The following is a 25,778-nucleotide window of genomic DNA, read 5'->3' as shown; positions in this document are numbered from 1 at the left end:
CCTACCTTTTTTCTCACTACGTGGAATATGTGTTCCCTACTCTGGCTGCCTTTAAGACTTTATCATCAACTTAGGTATTATGCAAATTAATTAATTATGGGCTTTGCTGTAGTAGCCTACTTGAGTGTCGTAGAACATTTTAGAACTGTGGGTTTTCTATTTGATCAAATTCAAAATACCTTTGGCCTTTTTTCCCTCCTGTATATTTTTGTATCCCCACACCCCTACTTTAGGACTTTAACTACATAATGTTAGATCACTTCGCACTGTCCCACAGGGCAGTGGGGCTGTGTTCATTTTTCTTTCCCTTTTTCTCTTTTTGGTTTATTTTCAATTGTCCTGTTCTCGAACTCACTCATACTTTTTTGGATATCTAAATTGCTACTAAGCCCATGCGCAGACTTTTCATTTCGGGTGGCTTATTTTCACATCTAGAAGAATGTTTGGTTCATCTTTATATTATTTCTTTGTTCATTATATTAACATTTTCTCAAATCCTTTAAAAATTATTTTATAATAGTTTTTAAAAAGCCCCTGTCTGCTAGTTTTACTACCTGTCATTTCTGGGTCATTGGCTACTATTTTTCCTGGTAATGAGTCGCATTTTTCTGCTTCTTTACACAGTTAGCAAATTTTAAGGATTGAATCTTACACAGTTTGAATGCTGCCTGGATTTTTTTACTTGTTTGCTCTTGTCTTCCTTTACAAAGCTTCGAGGCAGTTAATTTGTTAGTGGATCAGCTTGATCTACTGGAGGCTTGTTCTCAAGCTTTGTTGGGAAACATCTGCAGGCCCACTGCAAAGGCATGGCCTTTGTGGGGTTGCTGGTGAACACCCTGAGTGTTCAAAAGGTCTTTCCACTTTGGTCAGAAAGTGACAGTCTCCCAGACTTGTTCAACCTCTGGTAGTTGTCAGCTTATGGCTCCCTGGTAGTGGTTGGCCTGCATCACTGAGTTTCATCCTATGCATGAACTACTCAATGGTTGACAAAGACACAAAGGGAGACCAAGGCAGATTTCTGGGGCTCTAAGTGGTAGTTCCCTCCTTGTACTCTGTCTGCAAATTCCACTGGCTTCAGTCTTCCCCAATTCTTTGGATACTAAGTTTGATGAGACTGTAGTTCTCTGTGGGTTCCTCCCTCCTTGTGCCAGACTCCAGAAAATATCTCCAGAAAAGCAGAAAGTTGGGGCAATCACAGGACTTGCTTCTCTTACAGAGGATGGTTGAACAATGCCTGCTGACCGATAGCTGCAAACGAACTGCTTTCTTGTGTATAGTGCTCTCGCTGTTTATGGCAGGAAGGCTGCTCTAGGACCAACTACCCTGCCATGGCCAGAGGCAAATACCTGTCACTATGGTTTTATTTTTTTTTAACTCATTTTTTATTTTTTATTGGATAATTACATTTTTAGAGTATATTATTGTGCATTCTTGAAGTACAGATATAAGGATTAAGAAAGGTAATTAAAACTAATATAAAAGATAATACCTAGACTACTAAAAAATATAACATTGATATATTTCCTCTGTCTCATTACACAGTAAGGTATTTTTTACAGTTTCTGTTTTCTATTCCAATAATACTTCTGTGAACCTGCCTTGGGGGCATGTTTCTTTTCTCTTAAGCAGATGTGAAACTGTCAAACATTCACCTTGACTTGCTGCACTGCTCTCATCAAGCCCACATACATCGATTCCTTCTATTAGAGCAACGTGATGGTATCGAGCTAAATGTCATCTAGACAAGAGTGTCTGAGCATGGAATACTTCGGATTTTACTTCCTAGCAGCAGCAGGTGCTTATTAGATTTCAACTCCCCCAAAATGCCCATCCACTTTCTATCTATAGGTTCATTTTGGTAGACCAGCTGTTTGTCAATCAGGCTCTTTGCATTTATAAATTAATCATAACGATTGTGCATTGTCTAAAATGTCCAGCATTTTTAAACACTTGGCAGCACACTGCATGATTTAAGTTAAACACCTCTTTCTTTGAAAAAATTATTTTTAAACACAGAGATAATCTGTTCTTGAGAAACAGAAGTGGGATTCCAAGTAAGTTATAGTTTTATCAAAGATGCTAGAAAGTTCTGTTTAATTTGGCTGCTCTTTCCTGTTGACATTTTTTTCTGAGTCCAGAAGCAGTTTCCTTTAACAAACATGAATCATATTTTGCCGTATGGGTTTTTGCCACAAACTACACATAACATCAAATGCCTCAAGTGCATTCTCCTCCATCTTTTGCTAGGCTCCTTAGATTCTTTTCAAAGACGGTCAAGCAGTTTTAGACGGTCAAACATATAAATTTCTGATTTCCATTAATTCTTTTCTCCATTCTCATCCTGATTGTATTTCCAACCTACCTGTCATTATGTTTTAAGCAGGTCTTTTGCAAAAGAACATTAGACTTGACTGAGTTAAAAAAATCCAATCTAAGAATCTATATTCCATTTTCATTGATTGTTATTGCTGATGTACTGGCTTCCATGGTCTTAGTTTCAAGTATTCTATTCACCTTGCTTTCCCCTTCTTTCTTCTTCATACTGTATTAATATAAATTTCCTTATGAATGTTGTCCCTTCTTTGACTGCTTTGGGAGTTAAATATCCTATTCTAGGCTTTTATGTATGTTTTCCATAAGCTTTTCATATAAATAGTTAATAAACTCAGATCTGGAATTTTAGTTCCACCTTATTTTTAATTCATCCTATATATTAGTATCATCAAGCAACCTTACAATCGTAACTTTATCAAATGTAATAAAAAGCAGCCTCATTAATACTTCAGACTTTTGTTCTCTTATCCTTTATATAAAGATGGAATTTTTATAGCTTAGTTCTTAAAGTCGTGCTATATCAACCATAAATGATGGTTAATTCAATTGTAGTGATTTAGCCAACAGAAGACAAGGCAGTAAAACTCACTGCAAGAACCACACCAAATCTTTGACAACAGCTGTCTCAAGCACGTCTAATGAGTTTTTCTCAGCATTTCTGGCTGGACTAAATATTGTAGCAGTTTATATTTAATCTAAGGTAGGAAGCCCCGAGGTACGCTGCTGTCGGGATGCCAATTAAGTCTGTCTTTTTCACTGTAGCTCTCTTCATCACAACCCAGTGATGTTCCAGAGCTACCAAATAAATTTGTAAAAACCAGAAACAATTTTGAATTTTCAAATGCTCAGTCTCAGGTTTCAAAATCATTTATGAATGTCAATGCTGTCCCAAAATATGAAGTACACCTTCTTCCACCAAAATTGTAACAATGTGTATTTAACCAAGGCTTCACATTCAGACTATTTCAAGGCACTTTTAGAAATGAATTTTGGAAATCACTGGGAGGAGGAGAGAAAAATATTGTTAATGAGGAGGACAACTGCATCTCAACAGACTTTTCTGAAATCCAGGTAAAAAGAAAAGAGATAAACAGGTGAGCCAAGGGCCCCAACAGGTCTTAATGAAACACTATAAATTCTCATTCCCAAAATACTGTTTTTAGGGGCGCTGGGTGGTTGGTTAAGCGTCGGACTCTTGATTTAGGCTCAGGTCATGATCTCAGGGTAGTGGGACTGAACCCCATGTTGGGCTCCAATCTTGGTGTGGAGTGTGAGATTTTCTCTCTCCCTCTGCCCCTCCCCCTTTCACACTCACACTCTCTCAAATAAATAAATAAAATCTTTAAAAAATATATTATTGTTTTTTTCTTTAAACATATGATATCGACTAGAATAACTGTGTTCGCTGGAAGCAGTTAATCTGATTCAAAAGCACTGACCTGTTCCAACAAGGTTGGCCTAAGACTAGCCTAACCAATTATGAAAGATAGAATTCTTAAATCTGTGCTTTTTCACAGCTTTTTTCTACTCTAGATCTATATTTTTTAAAAAATTTTCCTTAAGTCAAAATTATTTTATTTCATGAAAACCTACCTTTATGCAAATAAATATTAACAAAAAATTCTACAAATTATTGTAAATCAAATATTTATATTTGCAAATATTAAATCTAGTAACTGCACTCCAAACAATACCAACAGGGATGAAAGCTATCATTCTTTACTCATAAATAACCATTCTCTACCATTTAGCCTTTCATTATCTGCAACCAGGCGAACATCAACAGAGTAAAATGAATGCAAAAGCCACCCTAGCCAGAGCCCCCTACCCCACACGTCTGGGGTGGCTGGGGCTGGAGATGACTAGTGTCACCACAGTGGCTGGTTTTAACAGGGGAGTCGGTGTGCGAGCCAACTTGCCATCCTTTACTTACTAAAGACATAATTTAACATGTGCCACCAAACACAGCCGTCCACTATTCAAGTGGTCAGAGCTGAAGCCCTTTACTCGACCAACATTTACTGAGAGTCGGCTGCTGCTGAACCAGGGCCTGGAAAACACAGATCAACAGGACAGGGCCTTCAAGAGCTCATGCACACAGACGAACACTACAGAACATTGATAGTGAGCAGCTCAAAGTATGACAGGAGTGCAGAGAAGGGCAGCTAACAGGGAGGGGAGGTGGAGGAAGGGTGAGATCTGAGAAGGCTTTGGGGGAGGGATGGCCCTTAAAGGACTTTACAAGGGAAGCAGAATTTCTCTCAAAATCGATGCTTGAATTTTGCCTCCTTGCAATCGCTACGGTGGTGTAGCTGTCTGGTTCGCAGACCTGTGCAGACATATGCTCGAGCCACGTACATTTGTTCTCAAGTGTACGTCCTGCCAATGGATGGCAGCACATGCAGTGGACGCTGTGGTCGGCTGAGGGCCAGGAGCAGGGGTGCTCAGCTGAGAAACTCCAGGCCTGTCCTCAGGTTGGAGAGAACTGCCTCTCCCATGGTCACAAATCCTTTTGCGTTTCCCCCTAATCCCCCCCCCTCCCTGTCCAATGACTGATTAATGCAAGGGTCTATCAGTCAGGAAAATGCTGCCAAACCAACTCCATCACAGCTCCTTCCTCTCTGCCCTCACCCCCCAGCCTGGGCGAAGGGTTCAAAAGCACTGCCACTCAACTTCCAGGTCTGCTTCCCAAGGAGCCCGACCTGTGACAGCATGCAAAGCATCACAACACCCTGTACACACGCAGTGTGTAACCTAGCACAGCCCCCAACTCCTATGCTTCCTCACGGTCTCCTGGGCAGGCCCAACGAATAACTCACTTCTCCTGGTTCACCAGCCTGGCACTGAAACAAGAGGCAGCAGATGCGCAACCAGCTATCACCCTGACTGCTGCTAAGGTGCTTACTTAGAAATGTGGCTCAGGACTGTGAATTGAGAATTCCCAGCCTCCCTCATACCTATGGAGCCACTGAGAAGCCCTGGCTGAGGAAAGGTTCCCCAAAAGGAGGTCAGAGGAATGTGGAAAGAAGCGCTCCCTCTAACTTATGTGGTTTCTCAGGTTGGCATATTTTGTGCTGCTGAAGAAAATCTTGGGTAAGTGCTGGCTTCTGTTTCTGAAGACAGGACCCAGTAACAGCTGCCATACTCACGGACACTTGACCAAAAGGGCACAAGGTATGGGGTTCTCAGACTTTCTACTTTCATTGAAGGAGCCACAGTGATTCACTAAGACATTTTAATTGTGTATTGGCGGCCTTAAGAGATAGTAATACTTACCAAGGAGACCCTCGACAGACATCATTCAAACTAAGAGATGGACTATGTATTTTATACTTCATTCTGTTAGGTTCACATATGCTGCTCCAACGAACACAAAACTCATGTGACTTAGCGCATTCAGGACAACAACCTCTACAAACCCAGGAGCTCTAACACCAGAGAGTTTAAAGCTACCGGATACACCTCAGGGGAATCTAGGTCCAAATAATATGTTTTTATCAAATGTTTTCATTCAGCAAATGCCTCATGTAGGTGTAGCAGTGATCCATGCAGACCAGAGTCTGGATCAGGCTGGTCCATATTTACAAGATGTCTTCAGCTTTACCATCCATTCGAGGCCCCCTTTTTTTTTTTTTTTTTTTAATGAATTTACAGAGCACCTGGGTAGCTCAGTGGTTGAGCATCTGCATCTGGCTCAGGTCATAATCCTGGGGTCCTGGGATCGAGTCTCATACCGGGCCCTGCGAGGGAGCCTGCTTCTCCCTCTGCCTAGGTCTGCCTGTGTGTGTGTCTCATGAATAAATAAATAAAATCTTAAAAAAAAAAATAAATGAATTTGCAGAAATGGGGTGAAATAGAACTAATCTGATGATAATAGTTTCTCTGGAGAATGGGATCTTCGTAGTTTATTTTGAACAATAAACTTAGGTTATTATTTACTACTCTTACTAGCATTATGAACGTTTTAAAGTCATTGAATCTGGCTCTTCTCAGTCTCAATACTACACAATAAGAAAGAACAGCTGGGCTTTTCAAATGACCTGAATCAACTAGCTTTTCTTCACACATCTCATGTTAAGAGAAAATAAACAGATGATTACTTAATGTTGTAAATTCCCAATCATTTACCTACAAAGTTGTTTTTCAAATGACAAAGGCACATAGTCGTCAAACATTCTTTTTCTTTTTTTTTTTTTTTAAAGATTTTATTTATTTGAGAGAGAGAGAGAGAGAGAGAGCGCACAAGCCAGGAGAGGGTGGGGGATGGAGTGGAGAAGCAGGATCCCACTGAGCAGGGAGCCTGACACAGGGCTGGATCCCAGGACCCTAGGATCATAACCTGAGCTAAAGGCAGACACTTAACTGACTGAGCCACCCAGGTACCCCAAACACATTATCATTTTCAAAGAACAACTCCTAAGCTATTTTATGTGAGAGCTGTTGAGCTCCAGTCATGTGGTCTCATGTTAATAACCAAATCTCCACAGACATGAAATTTCATTGGTACATATAATAATTTCCACTTAGAATTTAACAAGAAAGAAAAAAAAAAAGAATTTAACAAGAAGTGAAGAAAGTTTTTCTTTTTTTCATAATTTGAATCTACATGCACTTTTTCAAATTGAGGAAAGTGGCCCCTTTTACATGGCATGATAAAAGAATTGCGGATACAAAAGAAAGTATCCTAAAAAGCAGTGAGACTTAAAATTGTCTGAAAATTAACAAAAGGAGTGAAAACGGATTTTAATAGCTTTGGGAGTTAATCATGTTCCTCTCAGAGCGGGAAACTTTACCAATCTTATTTCTCTTTAGTCTCTTTTGGATTCCTTTCATAATAGTAGTGAATCGTAGCATCGTCTCTTTAATATTAACATATGTTTGCAAAACTTAATCCAGGAAAACTTTTAAAGGTCGAACTAATCATCTACAGTGATGGCTTTTCACTTACAGGACTCATTATGGATCTGTATAAAAATAGGAGTAGCGTGGTACAGAAGTGCAGGGGTAGTCATACGCTCATGTGATGTTTGTCAACATAAACATCTCCAACAGGTGGTCATTAGATCAGATCATGCAGCTTTCCCAATAGAGTGTGGTCCTACAGCATTGGAGGAAAACAGAAATCAACCCAAATACTATATGATGCGTTCTCATATAGAGAAACAGACAAAAATTTTAGGGGGAAAAAAGAACACCTTCAAAGGCAAGCAAGTAGCGTTAGGTCTTGACATGAGACAGCCGCCACTGTTTCCAATCTACCTGGTTGTTTCTCTGGCAGCGCAGTTTGGCTGTTCAAGAATCTACTGCCTGTTTTCTTTTCTCCTACTGACCAAGAGGGGATAGGTGAGACGTGACTGACCAGCAAATCCAACCCTATGACCACAAAACCCAATTCTCTCCTGTCAGGAGCTATTTCACGTGTACAGAGCAGCACTGCTTTCTAGCTTTACTCACATGGGTCTTTTGTGTGGCTTCCTGACTCTCCTTCCCCACCATCCTGCTGAATTTTCCTGCGTGCTAATCAGCATGATGGACACTGTGATGCCCTAAGGTGCTGATGAAAGACAGGACATGGGTGATGAGCCCTGGACACGCACAGTCTGGATGGGAATCCACCCAGAGCTGCTGGAAAGACAACCACTCGGCCACTCCCGTGATGAACGTGGGGAATCAGCAAGTGCAAGGCTCTCCACTAACACACGCTGGCAGCCTCTGGCTCCATTCCCAAAGCTAAGGTCAAGAGGACAACGCATCTTGTCTTTAAAATGACCCACGAATGGAACGTGGTGGAAATTGTGTTATGAGCCCCTAAGCCCTTCAGCAATATTTTAAAGTGTTTATAAATAGAATGGTCTACTGCAATGAGAACACCTTCCCAAGGCCCAGAGCATGCCTGTCTTGCTCCCGAGTATCGCCCGGCCCTAGCACCGTGCTGCACCCACAGCGACGGCTTCCCGGGCACCCGGGGAGCAGGTGCATGACGTGTGCTGACCGGGAAGAGGGCTGCTGAACAATTTCTGCTCCAAGCCAAAGCCATCCAGTGAGTGAGAGGTGATGGTGACGCAGAATTCCCTGAGGGACACCTGGACGTCATCGTCTATGTTGCGTAAGGCAAAGACCAGGCCTCAGGGGTCTTCATGGGCATGAACGGCAGAGGAAGGGGGGCGGGGGTAAGGAAACTAACATTCCCTGTGTGCCCACGGAGTCATCAGGCAGTGATTTTACATGTTTATATGTGTATATATATAATACATAAATGTCTATCCAAATACATACACTTGAATGATTAGGGCTCACAAGTGACATATAATGGCTAGAGATACGTGATAAATATTAAGATTAGGATTACTGTTGTAAAAAAAAAAGAAACCCTTTTTTTCAAGAATCAGTTACGACAGAATTAGGTTCTCAGTATAGAAGTCAGGATAGTCACAAAGAGGCTGGGCACTTTCTCCTTAATCCTTTCTAAAGGTACTGGATGCATTTTCAGAATCTTCATTCTAGAGCACCCTCTGCTGGGAAGAGTGCTTCAAAATACTTTGATTTCCTTGGTTTTGGGTGCCCTCACCCCCAGAGCTCTGGGAATCACTTCAAAACAGAGATTTTTTTTTTTTTTTGATCCAGTAGAACCTTCTAAAACATGACAAATTCTATTCTCCCACAATTCAGCTTTCCAAGTTAAGCCTTATAGTCTATGTTAAATAACTGACACCACTGTCCAAGTCAAATGCTAGACAGGTTTCATACCCCCAGGGACATGAGGGAGCTGCAGGGACTGGGGGCAGGAGGCCATGGGCCGGCAGGTGAGGAGAGCAGTGGTGACCACTGCCCACCCTTCCGGGATGGAGCAACCCATGGAGGTCAGTCACTTCCCTTGGAACAAGAGACACCAGGAAGGGAACCTCCCTCTAGTCATCTTGAAAGGTCCCTGCAGAAAAAGGTTGGAAGAAGAGAACTACAGAGAGGCCCAGATCTCAAGGGAACCCTGCTGAGAGCAGAAGCCTTGGGAGGCAACACCAATGTGAGCCAGAGACTTTATCATCCACAGCAGAGAAGAGCAGACAGGTTCCCAGAATGGAGAAAGGATGCCACGTAGGGGCTAGAAGCTGGCACCAAGACACTGGTCATGACTGTAAGCGGACTGTGGCAACCAGACGTCGACAAACAGCTCCCGAGGAGCAAGAGTCCTGTTGCCCTCCTTCAACTCCTCCTCCCTGCGTGGCCGCTGGAGAAACTAATCCTCGGATAACCAAGGGGAGGTAACTGGAGATGCGGTCATTGCTCAGAATAGCCTCACCTGTAAAATGTCAATCTCAGTGTCCCAGTCTGATCATCCTCCAGAGTTCTCTCCTACCCTTCATGTCCCCCCCTTCTCTTCCTCACCCCCCTCCCCAAGCAACCATGGATCTGTTTTGTGCCATTATAGACTGGTCTGCATTTTCTAGAGTGTTCTATAAATGGAATCAAACACTGGGTACTCCTTTCTTCTGGCTTCTTTCACTGAGCATAATTATTCCTGTTGCTGAGTCTATCAACAGTTTGGTCCTTTTTACTGCTGAGTAGTACTCTATTGTAGGGATGTACCACAATTAGTTCATTCATGCATTTGATAATGGACATTTGTGCTGTGCTAGTTTGGGGCTATCTTGAATAAAGTCTTTATATGGAAAAAAAAAAGATAAACCACCAAGCAGGGGGCTGAGAGGTCCCTATTACCCTGCTAGTCCTCCATGTGCTCACCAAATCTGAGCTGGGGAGAGGGAAGCAGCACGTTAACTAGAGAGACTGAGACTTTGCTTTGGACTGCGGTGGATCTTTCGTAACAGTTCTAATACCTGAAAGCATCCAGAAAGCTGTAGGTTCTGCTGGATGGAAGTCAGTCGTCCTGGAGAGAGAGATGCCATCACAGGCAAAGAGGGAAAAACTAAAGCTGCCTCCTGGTTGTACGTTATGGACTGCTCAAGGCAAGAAAGACCTGTCCGTGCAGGAAGGCAGAGAAGGCGTCTGTGAAGGAAGAGGAGCCATAAGGAGAGAGTATCTAGGATACAGAGGGAGGTCCTCAATGAACCTGGACCGCAGCAGCCAGAGGACTATGGCAGCTCATCAGAGAAATCCACGCACCTGCACACACTCCAAGGCCCCTCCAACCACACGCACAAAGCCCAAGCTGCTCTCATATCCAGCAGCTACCTTGTCACTCAGGAAGCCTGTGTCAGGGTCAATGAGATGTTGTGCTAAATCCTCTATCCATAGACTCTCAGAGTCGTCTCCCGGAGGAAACGAAGGAGGGAGGTTTAGAGAGAAGTGATGCACCCAAGGCTGTGCAGACAGGACTAGGATAAAATCTCTGAATTTCTGTTACAGTGCACCATCACTATAGCACTAGCTCTCCATTCACACCCTGTTAAAGTGTTGAAGGTATTGACAAAATACTAGGTTTAAAATGATGATCCCCAAAGCAACTACTTGAAAAAGTAAAAGAACAACGCAGCACATGCATCAATGCATGGCTCTGAAGCAACCAACCCTGGCACCTGGTGGGGTGTCACCTGTTGTAACAAGACCACTCAAGCAGCTGGACTACGGCTTCAGGGAAAACTCACCCAGTTTGTGTTTATTAAGCCTGCTGGTTTTCTTATAGACTTCCTCTGAACAATTCCCTAGTAAGGCTTCAATCCAACATAAAGTTCCTTAGGACTCACCATATAGGTCCCTTTAGTTTTTTAACAACTTTATTTCTCCGGTGCAGTACAGATGCATCCCTTCATTTACTGCCCATCCCTTCAACAGTCATTGCTTTGGTTTCTGCAACACTTCTTTCCTTTTGATCAGAGAGGCCAAGGGAGTGCAGTTAGGAAGACACAACAGGCTGTGAAGTCTAATGCACTCAGCAGGCAGTCCCAGCCATGGACTTGCAAGTTAATCTCTCTGGCTTTGTCCATATGATGGAATAATGACCTCCTTCTCGAGGCTTTGATAAAGATTATATTAGACAATTCACATAGAGTATCTTTTAGTGAAAGGTAGAAGGATCACTTCAACTATTTAAGTCTACTTTTCTTCTCACTCTCCTAGTAGAGTTGAATGTATAGATACTAAATGCATATATATCTCCACTATATTTTTATTTATTTATTTATTTTTATTTTTGAACAAGCAAGCGAGGGAGGGAGAACATGTGAGTAGGAGAGACAAGGGGCAGAGGGAGAGAGAGAATCTCAATCAGACTCCATGCCCAGCTTGGAGCCCAACCTGGGGCTTGATCTCAAGACCCTGAGCTCATGATCTGAGCCAAAATAAGAACTGGATGCTTAACTGACTGAGCCACCCAGGTGCCCCTCACCGCATTTTAAGAAACTGGCTACTCACAATAATGCTATGAAAACACCCAAGTGTCCATCAACAGATGAATAAAATGTGGCATATACCCATAATGGAATATTATTCAACTATAAAAAAGAAAGAAAATTCTGATACACATTACAACATGGATGGACCCGAGGACTTTATGTAAGTCAAAAAGCCAGTCACAAAAGGATAAATACTATATGATGACATTTATACAATGCATCTAGAATAGTCCAACAGAGAGACAGAAAATAGAATGATGGCTGCTAGGGAATGGGGAGAACAGGGGACATGGGGAGTTATTGCTTAAAGGGTATAGTTTCAGTTTTGCAAGATGAAAAAAGTTTTAGAGATGTATACTGGTGGTGGTTGCACAATAATGTGAATGTACTTAATGCCACTTAACTCTATACTTAAAAATGATTAAACCAGAAAATTGTCATGTATATTTCACCACAATTTAAAAGTAAAAAAAAAATCTAACTCTTTCAACCAAATGCTAAGAGAGATCCATGCAACTTGAGTTGCATGCCTATTCTACTACAAAGATTATTTCCTCTTACACCAATATGCTAAATTATATAAATATTTTGGCATTTATTTCAGTAGTCACATGATCATATCATATCATATCACATATCATATCATATCATATCATATCATTATCATACATTCACCTTAGTTAAAATAGGTCTGCTGTAATGAAATTATTAGCTTTGAAGCATAAAAGTTTCTCTAGGAAAGTAGGTCTTTGCTTTTATGAAGACTCCAGAGGACATAAAATTGAGTAAAATATATTATTTTAGGTTTCTCCCATCAATACCTTCCCCCCCAAATGAAGTAAAAGAGAGACACACATGATCTAACATTAAAACATTGTTTGGTAGCATATTTACCTCTCTGTTTCACTCAGTTGACAGTTAAAATGTACATTATTTTATAAACCAACAACTATTATCTGTAGTAACCAGAAAACTCAGGTAGGAGGAGAAGCTGAACTCAGAAGAAAACAGTAAAAACAATCCACAAATAGTCAGAAACGCCATTAAAAACAAATAGGTAGGCAATAGTAACTCCACAAAGAAAGTTCATGGGGGAAGGGCACTTCAGTGAGAAGGAACATGCATGAAAAAAGGACAGTTTCAGGTAGTATAGGTCCTATAAATTCACTTTTAACATGCTGCATTAAATCTGGCAAGTTTTTTCTCTTAAGGGCCAGAAAATAAATATTTTCAGCTCGGTGGACCATGGGGCCCTTTGAGGTTACTACTCAGCTCTGCTATTGCAGTCTGAAAGCAATCACAGACAATATGAAACAAACGGTGTGGCTATCTTCTGATAAAATGTTATTTGTAAAAGCTGGCAGCAGGCAATATGTGGCTGGAAGGGAGGCAGTGGTGTGCCAACCCCTGGTCTAGGGAAACAATAAATAAATATAGAGACAATCTGGAATGAGGTATATCAACACACATAAACTGTGGATTCCTATTCTACCCACCAGTGAAGCTTGAGATCCGTGAGCCAGTTCAAATATCAAATGTTCCTTTTTTACCAAAGTTCTAAGTAAGTGGCTCCATGAGCTAAAGACTTTCTAATGGATTTCTCATCCCATTAAAAATGGATCAACAGGGGGTGCCTGGGTGGCTCAGCGGTTAAGTCTGCTCAGGGCATGGTCCTAGAATCCGGGGATCGAGTCCCACGTCAGGCTCCCTGCATGGATCCTGCTTCTCCCTCTACCTGTGTCTCTGCCTCTCTGTGTGTCTCTCACGAATGAATGAATGAATGAATGAATGAATGAATGAATACATACATACATAAATAAATAAATCTTTTTTAAAAAAAAGAACAGCCCACATATATCAAAACATTCAGAATGCTTCTCTTTCCTTAAAAAATATTTCATAGTACACAGAAATGAACTAACAAGAGTTAAATTTTTACTCCAAGTACCTCTACGTTTTTTCAGTTGGTTTTCAAGATACAGAATAAAATCCATAACAAGTAGCTTCAAAGACTTCAATACAGTTTGGTGATGGTCAAGACCCCCAAGTAATATGTGAACCATCTATTAGGCAAGAAAATGTCTAAAATTTTAATGCAAAAACAAGTGAACAAAAGAGGAAAGCTGTGTAAGAAAGGAAAACACATACTCTCTCTACCCACATTCTCACTTCTACAAAAATTTTTGGAAGGATGCTCTCCTCATCTTTGAGATGTATGATTCTGAATTTCAAAATGTTGCTTTATGTGATTCTGTACTTTCACTTTTTTTTTTTTTTTAATTTTTATTTATTTATGATAGAGAGAGACGGAGAGAGGCAGAGACACAGGCAGAGGGAGAAGCAGGCTCCATGCACCGGGAACCCGACGTGGGATTCGATCCCGGGTCTCCAGGATCACGCCCTGGGCCAAAGGCAGGCGCTAAACCACTGCGCCACCCAGGGATCCCTTTTTTTTTTTTTTTTTTTACCATAAGCATGTATTACTTGTAGTATTAAAGGTTTTATGTGAGGTTGCAGTTAAAAGGTTTATCACCTTCACTATTAAGAGTCAATTTAAATGCCATTATTTTTAACAAGAGACTATCACTCACAGGATTTATAACATCCATAAAGATCACACAACAAGGATATTCATGTACATGATTCATGTGACATCGTCTTTGTGGGACAGTATCACAGGAGTGCCATACCTCAGCTCCACCCATCCACTTAGGCTCATCGGGAAACTCAGCACACAAAACGTCTTCTGATTGATCAGTCCCCAATACATGGTAACAGAGCTTCTGATGGAGATTGGTGGATGTCTCCGTACCTGAAGGAGTTAAAGATATATACTGAAGTACAGTTGGCAAAGAAAAATCTATCCCACCCATATTGTACAGTGCTAGAAATGTTTAAAAAGTTAATTACCTGGCCTCAGGATACAAAGTTAATATGCAAAAGTAAACTGCTTTCCTATATATCAGCAATGAATAAATGGCATTTGAAATAAAAAACACAGTATCATTAAGCATATAATACACAGCACAGTGACCATAGCTAGTAATAGTTAATGATGTATTGCGTATTTAAAAGTTGCTAAGAGGGATCCCTGGGTGGCGCAGCGGTTTGGAGCCTGCCTTTGGCCCAGGGTGCGATCCTGGAGACCCGGGATCGAATCCCACATCGGGCTCCCGGTGCATGGAGCCTGCTTCTCCCTCTGCCTATACCTCTGCCTCTCTCTCTCTCTCTCTCTCTCTCTGTGTGACTATCATAAATAAAATAAATAAATAAATAAATAAATAAATAAATAAATAAATAAATAAAAATAAAAGTTGCTAAGAGAGGAGATATTATCTCTTCTTTATCACAAGAAAGAGAATTTTATAACTATATATGGTGATGTGATGGAGACTTATATGGTGATCATTTCATAATATATGCAAATATTGAATCATTAGGTTGTACACCTAAAACTAATATAATGTTCTATGTCGATTACACCTCAATAAAAACTTTTTTAAAAAGCACAATACCAAAAAAAAAAAAAGCACAATACCATTTACATTAGTAGCCCCCAAAATTATATGCTTAGGTACAAATCTAATAAAATATGTATAAGACTTATATGAGAAAAACTATAAAACTGATAAAAGAAATCAAAAAAGAACTAAATAAATGGAGAGATATTCCATGTTTATGAACAGAAATACTCAATATTGTCATGTCAATTCTTCCCCACTTGATCTACAGATGCAATTTAATTCCAATAAAAACTCCAACAAGTTATTTTGTGGATATTAGTGAGCTAATCCTAAAGTTTATATGGAGAAGGAAAAAACCCAGAATGGCCAACACAATATTGAAGGAAAAGAACAAAGTTGGTGGAGTGCTACCACCCGATTCGAGATTTACTGTAAGTAATCAAAACAGTGTGGTGCTGGCAAAAGAACAGACAGTAAAGCAATGGAGCAGGGTAGAGAGCCCAGAAATAGACCTATGTAAATACAGTCAACTGGTCTTTAACAAAGGGGCAGGGCAGCCCGGGAGGCTCAGCGGTTTAGCGCCGCCTTCAGCTCAGGTTGTGATCCTGGAGACCCGGGATCGAGTCCCATGTCAGGCTCCCTGCGTGGAGCCTGCTTCTCTCTCTGCCTGTGTCTCTGCCTCTCTCTGTGTCTCTCATGAATAAATAAATAAAATCTTAAAAAAAAAAAAAAAAGGAACAAAGCCAATACAATGAGCAAAGACGGCCTTTTCAACAAATGGCGTTGGAACAACTGGACATCCACATGCAAAAAAATGTCTAACAGGCCTTATACTCTGCAAAAAAATACCTCCAAATGGATCACAAACCTAAACATAAATGCAAAACTATAAAACTCTAAAAGTTAACATATGAGAAAATCAGAATGACCTTGGGTTTGGCAACTTCTTAGATACAATGTCAAATGTATGATCCAGGAAAGAATGAACTGATAAGCTAGACTTCATTAAAATAAAAAATTTGTTCTGTGAAAGGCACTGTCAAGAGAATAGGACAAGTTGTCACAGGCCGGGAGAAAATATCTGCAGAAGATCTATCTGATAATGCACTGTTACCCAAAATTTACAAAGAATTCTTGAAATTCAAAAATAAGAAAACAACCCTATTTAAAAAAAAAAAAAAAGGGGTCAAAGACCCTAACAGAAACCTCACTAAAGAAGATAGGCAGATGGCAAAGAAGCACAGGAAAAGATGGTCCACATCGAATGTCAGCAGGGAAATGCAAATTAAAACAATAATGTCACTACACATCTATTAGAGTGGACAAAATCCAGAATAGTAATACCAAAGCTGGGGAGAATGTGGAACAAAAGAAATTTCTCACTCATTGCTGATGGGAATGCAAACTACTACCGCCACTGTGGAAGACAATGTAGTGGTTCCCCTTTCCTTTCCCCTTTTTTTCCTTCCTTTTTTCCTTCCTTTTTTCCTTCCTTTTTTCCTTCCTTTTTTCCTTCCTTCCTTCCTTCCTTCCTTCCTTCCTTCCTTCCTTCCTTCCTTCCTTCCTTCCCTTTCTTAAAATTAATTAATTTGTGAGAGTGAGCACAAGCAAGGGGAGGTGCAAAGGGAAAGGGAGAAACAGGCTCCAGATGTGGAGCTTGATCCCAAAACCCCATGATCTCAGCCAAAGGCAAACACTTAACTGACTGAGCCACCTAGGCATTCCCATTTCGTAGTTTCTTACAAAACTAAACATATTCTTATAATACAATCCAGCAATCACTGAACTCCTTGGTATTCACCCAAAGTATCTGAAAATGTATGTCTACGCAAAAACCTGCACACAGATGTTTCTGGCAGGATTTATTTCTAACTGCCAAAACCTGAACTCTACCAAGATACCCTTCAATAGGCGAATGGATTGAAAAAAAAAAAAAAAAATAGGTCAATGGATAAATAAACTGCGCTATATCCAGATAATGGAATTCTACTCAGTGAAATGAATTACCAAGCCATGAAAAGACATGGAGGAAACTTAAATGCATATTACTAAGCAAAAGAAGCCAATCTAAAAAGGCCATATCTGTATCATTCAAATTATACGACACTCCAGAGAAGGCAAAGCTATGGAGACAGTAAAATTCGTGGTTGCCAGAGGCTAGTAGAGAGGGAAGATAAACAGGTGGAACACAGAGGATTATGAGGGTGGTAAAATTACTCTGTAGGATACTACAATGGTGGATACACATCATTATACATTTTTCCCAACCCATGGAACATACAACACTAAGAGTGAGCACTAATGTAAGCTCTGGACTTTGGGTGATTATGATGTGTCAATGGAGACTCACCATTTGTACCTACTCTGGTGAGGAATGTTGAAAATAGAGAAGGCTCTGGGGGAGGGGGGGGCGGAGGGGTCATATGGGAAATCTCTGTACTTTCTGCTTAATTTTGCTGTGAACCTGAAAATGCTCTACAAGATAACTTAGAGAGAGAGAGAGAGAGACTAAGTATTGACTGGATATCACTCTGGAAGTAATCCACACATACTTGTTGATTTCGGAAGATGTTCTTGAGACTGAACTGTTTTTTTTGTTTTGTTTTGTTTTGTTTTTAAATTATGAAAAGGTATTAAGCTTTCAGGACAGTGAGAAACAAGTAAGATAACACCATAATAGAAAAGAAAGCTTTGTAGCACTTGGTGGTTTTCCATGGCTTTTCCAGGAAGCACATAGTTGGGATTGCTTAGCCTCGATGTGAATCTGTCCATCACACAACCTGAGGATGAGAAACCACAAGGCTCAGAGCCAAAGCCCCTGACATGGAAGAGAGACAAGCCAAGATCAGCTAAATGACCCACAGCTGAACAGAGACACATGCCAGAACTCAGCTAATCTAGAACTGTGTGGCCAACCCACAGACTCACAAGCAAACAAAAATAAATAAAATAAAAAAATAAGAATAATACAGTTATTATTCTAAGACATTAAGTTTTGTGGCAATCTGCCACACAGTAATTGTAACTGCTACAACATTCTTTGAGTAATTGTAACTACTACAACATTCTACACCAAAAAACCTTCTATGTAGGGTTAGCTTTTAAAGTCATATGAAGTCACACTTCTATTTCCTGAAAAAGATGCACCACCTGACATCTTAACTTACCATCACTTTTTCCATCCTGTTGGGGATATGAGTTGTAGAACATCCCCTTCCCATCGTGGGTCCATGCCATACAGCTGAACTTGACTCTCTCGAGCACATCTGGAAGCTCTTTGGCACCATCGACTTTCATGAACTTGATCGTCACCCAGTCTGAGCCGCTGGCACTCAGACCATAGGCAAAATATTCACCATCTTCACTGAATGCATAGCCTATGGGACACAGGAGAAATTCTCACACAGTGAACATGGGGGCACAACCCCTGGCCTTGCCTGCTGCCCTCTGTACTGTCTGACAAAGTTTTCTGCCATAAGTGCCATGGAAGGAGCAGGGAACCTTAATGAGGAACCCTGGGGACTGAGCCCAGGCCTCAAAGGAATTCACTTCATGAGCATGGACAAGTGTCCTAGCCCCTCCAGGTCTTAGTTTCTTCATCTGTAAAATGATGTATTAGATTACATGACCACTAACATGCCTCCATTGTTTATATTTCTACAATTCAATGAGCAGTTCAGTTAAAAGCAGGGCTCATCCTGAGACTTTCAGCATATTTTATTTATACTCTAAAAAGAAGGAGGGGGGGAAAAGAATAAGGAAACTGCTTGTAGAGTAATGACTGGATTATGACACATACCATGTAACAGAACTAAATGGAAGCCATTAAGTAATTTTTGGAATGGAGTCCAAACTATTTGAAATCACTTTTTACAACCTCATTTTCTGCATATTCCTGGCACTCAAGGATTAACATCCACACCACCTGACTAGCACAAGCCAAGGTAAATAAAGCCTGAGGGTTGCAATGAGGGCTCACACAGAACATAATTCTAAAGAACCACGAAAAAGAAAGAAAAGTAACACCATCCATGAACCATTATGTGTGTCTAATTCTTTAAGTCCATGAGAGAATGTTCTAATCACTATGGAATGTGTGTTAAGAAATTCTGTATATTTATGTATAGAAAGCACCAGACAGTGACACGAGAGATTTCCTCTTATGATGTTTGCTAAACTTTACTAGGGGTTTAAAATTACTGTCAGAAATCCAACTATTTTCATAGGTTTCCTACTGCTTTACATGGAATTTCTGTTGGTGGTAAATAAGTTTAAGATTTCACAAGACCTACTTATTAACCCTTTATAATTCCTATTAAGTACTCAGGCTCACCTATATATAAATACAGAAAAGAGTCTAGAAGGCGATAGGGAAAAATTACTTCTTACTCTAAATTATTTATATATAATTAGAAAAATTTCATGAAAATTTTAAATAAAAACGTTCATTTGAAATGTATAAAAAAATCATATGGTATCAAAAAAGAATCTGTATGTTCACTTATATGGTAACTCCCCTATAATACCATTTTCAGGAAATTTGAAGACTAGGTCAGGTCCCATGTCTAATTTTCCTTTTCAGCTATCAGGACCTGTACATGGCAGGCATTCCTTTAAAAGGTCCTGAAATGGATTTTCAGAGACCCTCTTGTAATGAAGTTCTTCTGGATAAGTTACAAGATAGACCTTTGTTAAAATTAAATGACAGCCTGCACAGGGTATATTACTGCACAGAACCAGTGTATTACATTTGCTTACAACCGCAAGCTCAAATTCATAGAAGAATGTTCTTAGTTAGCTGGCTGGCATCGTATTTTCAATATTGATTACTTTCAACACTAATTACATAAAGGATCATTATTTATACACACAGCCTACTTGAGAAGGAGAGAGGAGGAACCATTAAATGACTGAGTGGCTTTATAAAAGGGTCTTCACACAGTGCTGTGGGAACAGGGCCCTTTCACTCCCACCTACTCGATTACAGGACTAGAGTGTTCTAATCGCTCAGCTCCACAGGGCTGAGCCTTCATTGTGCTTTCTCTATAAAAGAGAAGATGCTACGGGGGGATGCTGAGCCAACTCCACTAAAATCTAGGATCCTAACAAGAGATGATTCTCAGAGTACACAATTATTAAAACATAGAACCAGAGAATAGCCAACATCCTTCCCTAGAACTAGAGCTTAAGGCACAAACCTAGGGTAATCTTTATGGCCTGTGAAGAAGGTTACCTTGGGGTGGAGTTATTTAGAAGACACAGAGCATCTATAGGCAAAACTTACCAATTTGGGTTTTAAACTTGCATCTTCAGGGAACAAGGTATCAAGTTGACTAATTTCTTCAAGACTGTGGTTTTCTACTTCAAATTCTACAATACTGACAACTAAATTTTAAAACTCTGATCACTTCCTTTTCACCAAGGAAAGGGATCTCATAAATATTCTTTCCTGTCCTATATTCATAGCTGGGACATCCTTCATTCTTCATAGAGCTTAAATTACTTATATAAGATTTTTTTTCCTTAAACACAGACAGGTCTCAGGGATGTTAGAAGCAATGATGATGATACTTAAATATCTCAGAAGCCCTAGAAGCTAATTTGGGTCCAGTGTGAATTATTCTCCAGTTCCGCTTCAGGCCACCAGAACATGTGGCTACTCATGTATTCTAAAGATACTGTGCAAAAATTAGATTTCCTGATATTGGATGTGCATCTGTTCTACAATATGGTCCATCCTGTCTGGTGTTTTAGAGGTGAAGTGACTGCACCAAAGTTAGAGCCATGAGTGAGGGCCCTGGGACTCCTGTGGGCTTAGCTGTGTAGCACTCACCTCGGAGCGCCACCGTACCATCATCTGAGAGTAGGTTGGGGTCGAGGAACACTCTGGCTTCACCATCTAAGGAATCCTGTACATATAATACTCGTTGGTTCTGCAAACCTGTATTGTAAAAATAGAAATACCTGGGGGACAGAGATGGTCTTTATTTAGCTGTGGGCTTTTCCATTTGTGGGGTACAATCAAATACACATAAGCAAAAAGAAAAAGAAAAACAAAACATAGATGTCTAATTGAAAACGGAAAAAAAAAAAAAAAAGAAAAAGAAAACGGGCCATGCCAGAGACATGGGGACTAGGGTAGAAGGTCCCACCAGCTTCCTGTAACTAGAGTTTGGTATCTGAATTGCTTTAAGTGTTGAAATAATTTACTGTAATCCTGCACATTAGCTAACCAGGGACAAATAAAGACTGCATCATTTGCTAGAACTAAAACTGATAATCGGGCAGCCCCAGTGGCGCAGCGGTTTAGCGCTGCCTGCAGCCCAGGGTGTGATCCTGGAGACCCCGGGATCGAGTCCCACATCGGGCTCCCTGCATGGAGCCTGCTTCTCCCTCTGCCTGTGTTTCTGTCTCTCTAGCTGTGTCTCTATGAATAAATAAATAAAATCTTTAAAAAAAAAAAAAAAACTGATAATCAAAAAAAACAGTAACTTTTTTCAATGGAGGAAAAAAAAAAACAGATTTTCTAAAATAAAATGATGGATCCTTCCCTGGACAGGCTGCTAGGGCCGGGGTCAGCAAGTCTCTTCTGCATTGGGCCAGACAACAAATATTCTCTGTTGCTACTTGTCAATTCTATAGTTGTACAAAAGCAGCTAAGATAATCTATAAATGAATGGACACGTTCTGTGTGCCATTTCGATTTTATTTACAAAAACAAGCAGCAGGAAGGGGTAGGCATATAGATCATACTTCACTGATATGTGTGTGTGTGAGTGTGAAAGAGAGACAAGGAGGAGGGCATCTAAGAAATTCTCAAGTAAATTTGTGTTGATGATTCCACAGAGACTTAAAAAAAAAAAAAACTGGAACGAGAGAATATGTTTATATCAGTGTGAAAGGGAGAAGAACAAGAGAAGTGAATTAATGGGTGCCATCTCTTGGCCCACTTTCATTCTTAGATGAAAGAAATCCATATAATAAAAGCTTTTCTAGTAGTTTAAGCCAAAGAGTATTTTAGAGGCAAACAAATCTCCACTGCTGTCTACAAATCATCCTAGCTCACCAATTACTAGCCATAAGATAACAATAATTTCCTACAATCTAGATTTGTTTTGCTAGGAAATACCTCCACTAACTTTCTTAATCGTTATTTTGAGAATATGGCCAATGGACCAAAAAACATTGTTCCCATACTCAAGCACAGAAATGAATTGATTTCTTAATGGATTAAGTTCATAAACTAAGTTATTAGGACTTTGTATTTCAAGATTTAAGAAAGCATCCAATTAGAAAAGTAAAACGAAAATTAAATAAAAGCAACCTCACATACCGTTTTCCTTTCTTGAAGTGGCAACTATACTTGGGGTAGTCATAGAGTTCAGTCATTCTCTCTTTGTATAAACCCCTGAGAGGACACTGCTCAAGGAATGGCACAGTAATCTTGTTCTGGGCCTCAACGAAAGCCTAGAGAGAAAATTCAAATGGACAAAGCAAGTCAGATATATAATATTCCACGTGGAATGTTATCCACTGATAGGCATCCGTAAAAGCGTATTTTTCTCTCAATAAATAATATCTAGTCCTTACATGGCACTAACTACAATTAATTCATCTAGAACTCACAATAACCTTATGGAGAAGGTTCTTTTATTAGCCCCAGGTTATAGATGGGGAAACTGAGTCTCGGAGTAGATGAACAGCTGCCCAACATCATACAGCGAGGAAGTGGGAGAGCTGGCTCCTGAATCTATCCTCTTAACAAGCACACTCTACTGTGTTAAGATCACCCAGGGTTCCATTCTTCGTAGTCAGCAGCCTCGGATCCCCCAAACCATCAGAGTTAAAGGAATAAATACCTTGGCACGATTTTCGCAATTTTGTTTTGGCCCCACCATCTTGCTAAAACCCACGATCTGTCAACTTCAGAGATCCTTTTTAACATTTGAAACAAGAATATTTTTTAAGGATTGGAGAATGGGTGGCATTAAATAAGAATATCTACAACTATGGTTTTCAAGAAGGGCAGGGGACGGTTTGCAGGAAGTCAGGGGACCCTGGTGGCAAAGGCAGGGCGCGGGGCAGGTTTTACAACAGATCAGCTGTATCCAAGCATGCCCTATTTGTAACTAAGCAGTTATTAAGTTCCCGGTACTAGAAAAGCTTAGACTCAGAATAATTCATGTCTGGCGACTAGTAAGAAATCAAACAAGAATAAATACATCAGCTCTAAATTCAATTGAAGGCTTAACCCAATGTCTACAAACAATTAAGTCCTCAGAAGAAAATTTCAAGAAAATTAAGAACATAATAGATTTTGAATGGCAGCCAAAAATGTGTTATTATCAGACTCTAGTTGTGGATGGATCATTAAGGCCTCAGGGCCCATTCTAACTCAAAACTGTCTTCGAATGGGATCTCCTACACAACCACCAACTGTGCTCTGGAGAACCACGATTCTGTGTTGAGACAAAGCTGTTCTAAAATTCATTAAAATTCAAAATGTGCTTGAAAACAAGAGAGAAGGAATGGAAAGCATGACTAAAATGATGAACAACATTTTTCGCAAGAGGATCAATTCAAGAAAAATAAAATTGCAATGGGTCATATTTCTTATTTCACCCGAACAGAAAATAAAATGTTTTGAGTCCCAAAGAAATATACTTCCAACTGCCTATCGCTAGGGATTGGCAAACTTCACCCTGGCCTGCTTTCCTATGACACTTGAGCTAATAATAGTTATATATTTAAAGAGTCAGAAAACAAAAAACAAAAACCTAACAGAGACCTACATGGCTCACAACATCTAAAATAGTTAATACGTGGTCCTTAATTGAAAAAAATTTGCTGATTCCACTGTGCTTCATTAAAAAGAGTGTCAGTGAGGAAACGGGCTTCTGTTTTTGTGTCACAACATCGATGTACAGCTGCGAGCCATGCAGGGGCAGCCTTGTGGAGATCACGAAGTGTGCGCAAGAGCATTACCTGACTTCGTGACGGAAGGAAATGCCACGTCTACTTTCCAGACACGGATATGGAGGGCATGCAGTACTGAAGTCACTTTGTAAAAGTCACACAGTGACTTAGCAGTAGCACTGAAGTGGAATTACGGCTGATCCCTGAACAACACAGGTTTGAACCACGTAGGTCCACTGATGTGTGGATTTTTTTTTTTTTTTTACAGTTCCGTAAGCGAATTTTCTCTTCCTCATGATTTTCTTAATAACATTTTCTTTTCTCGAGCTCACTCTATTGTAAGAATACAGTATATAATATATATACGACATACAAAATACATACAACATACAACATACAACATTAATCGACCATTTACCATATTTGTAAGGCTCCCAGTCAACAGTGGGCTACCAGTCAAGTTTGGGGGAGTAAGGGAATTTCTACCTCATGGGCACCTCTAACTCCTACACTGTTCAAGGGTCAGCTCTACTCTATTCCCATCACGGTAGGAGGGACTGAGGCCGGCTCCATGCCTGATTCTGGATGTGCGCTGAGCAAAAGTAGACAATCGGGGGAGAAGGGAAGCTGGGCCTCCTATGATGTGCCCCCACCTGGGCAAGGCAGGGCTGCACAGGCACCTCAGGGGACTGGTACTTCAGCAAGCACTTAACCTGGTGTGCACTGTGGAAAGAGGGGTGACAAGTGTAGGACAAGCTCCCTACCATCGTGGAGTAAACATTCTACTGGGGGACACAAAACACAAGCCAGAGGGTTACAGAGGACAGTTGGTCCTCAGGACACATGCAGGATAATCAGGAGCATCTACAACCGTGCTGGCCCCGAACTGCTCGCTGGCCGCCCAGGGGGAGGCGAGTCCAGAGGCTGAGAGGACGTGCCATGAGCAAGGTGACATCACTGCGACATCTTTGTTACCTTTTAAAAAAATATCAGTCCACATCGGTTTGGAAATGTAAAAACTAGTCATTCACCCAGAACCTGGGAAGCACTGGGAAGAAGGACACTTATGTCAGGGAGGGTGGCCAGGAAGGCCCTTGTGAGGAGGTTCTGAAGGTCTGCCAGGCGAGAGGGAGCAGCCAGGCAAAGACAGGAGAACCGCTCCAGACAAGGAATAACAGGTCCAGGGCCCTGGGAGGGGTGGGGAGGTGGGGGCTGGTCAGGCGTGAAGGACAGTGGGGAGGTCAGTGAGGCTGAGAATGAGTGACAGGAGCGAAGACCCAGGCAGGAGTGGAGTATGTAGCACCTGGTGAGCAGTTATGAGTCTGAATCTTGACTCTAGGTGAAAACAAGCTAAGATTGGGAAAGGAGATAGTTACATGCCCAGTTTACCTTTAAAAAAAAAAAAAAAAGTACCCTTGCTTTGGATGAAGAAGACTAGGGGAGCAAAAGCAGAGGTCCGGAAGGTGGGCCAGTGGTCCGGGGAGAGCCGAGGCCAAGTGAAATGGTCGGTCTCTACAAGGAGCATGAGTGACCCCTGTATTGGGTCGGGATCGGGGACAGGGAGGAATGGGCACAGTGCACATTAGTGTGTGGATTTGATGGCTCTTTCCCAGATAGGCCTCATCAGGACATTCTGGCTACCTGGGTCTCCCACCCTGGGATCCCAGCATGCCGAGGGGCTTGGCTGGCACTCTTCTTCCACTGGAGGGGCCTC

The 25,778-nt window shown here is 40.9% G+C and overlaps 1 protein-coding gene across 1 annotated transcript in view; it reads right to left on the bottom strand.

The window, feature by feature from the left end:
* The window catches only part of PREP (prolyl endopeptidase), a 117,906-nt gene that overhangs the window by 71,557 nt on the left and 20,571 nt on the right, over window positions 1-25,778 (bottom strand). The window contains exons 3-6 of the mRNA XM_077902926.1: window positions 22,482-22,615; window positions 20,982-21,112; window positions 18,316-18,525; window positions 14,375-14,496 (exon numbers count right to left, since the gene is read on the bottom strand). Coding sequence (XP_077759052.1) covers window positions 14,375-14,496; window positions 18,316-18,525; window positions 20,982-21,112; window positions 22,482-22,615 — 597 coding nt within the window. The remainder of the gene's footprint in view (window positions 1-14,374; window positions 14,497-18,315; window positions 18,526-20,981; window positions 21,113-22,481; window positions 22,616-25,778) is intronic.

The sequence above is a fragment of the Canis aureus genome, chromosome 7 (genome assembly GCF_053574225.1).
Source record: "Canis aureus isolate CA01 chromosome 7, VMU_Caureus_v.1.0, whole genome shotgun sequence".
Lineage (NCBI taxonomy): Eukaryota > Metazoa > Chordata > Mammalia > Carnivora > Canidae > Canis > Canis aureus.
The sequence above is the reverse complement of the archived record's forward strand: the minus strand, read 5'-3'. Positions and strand labels throughout refer to the sequence as shown.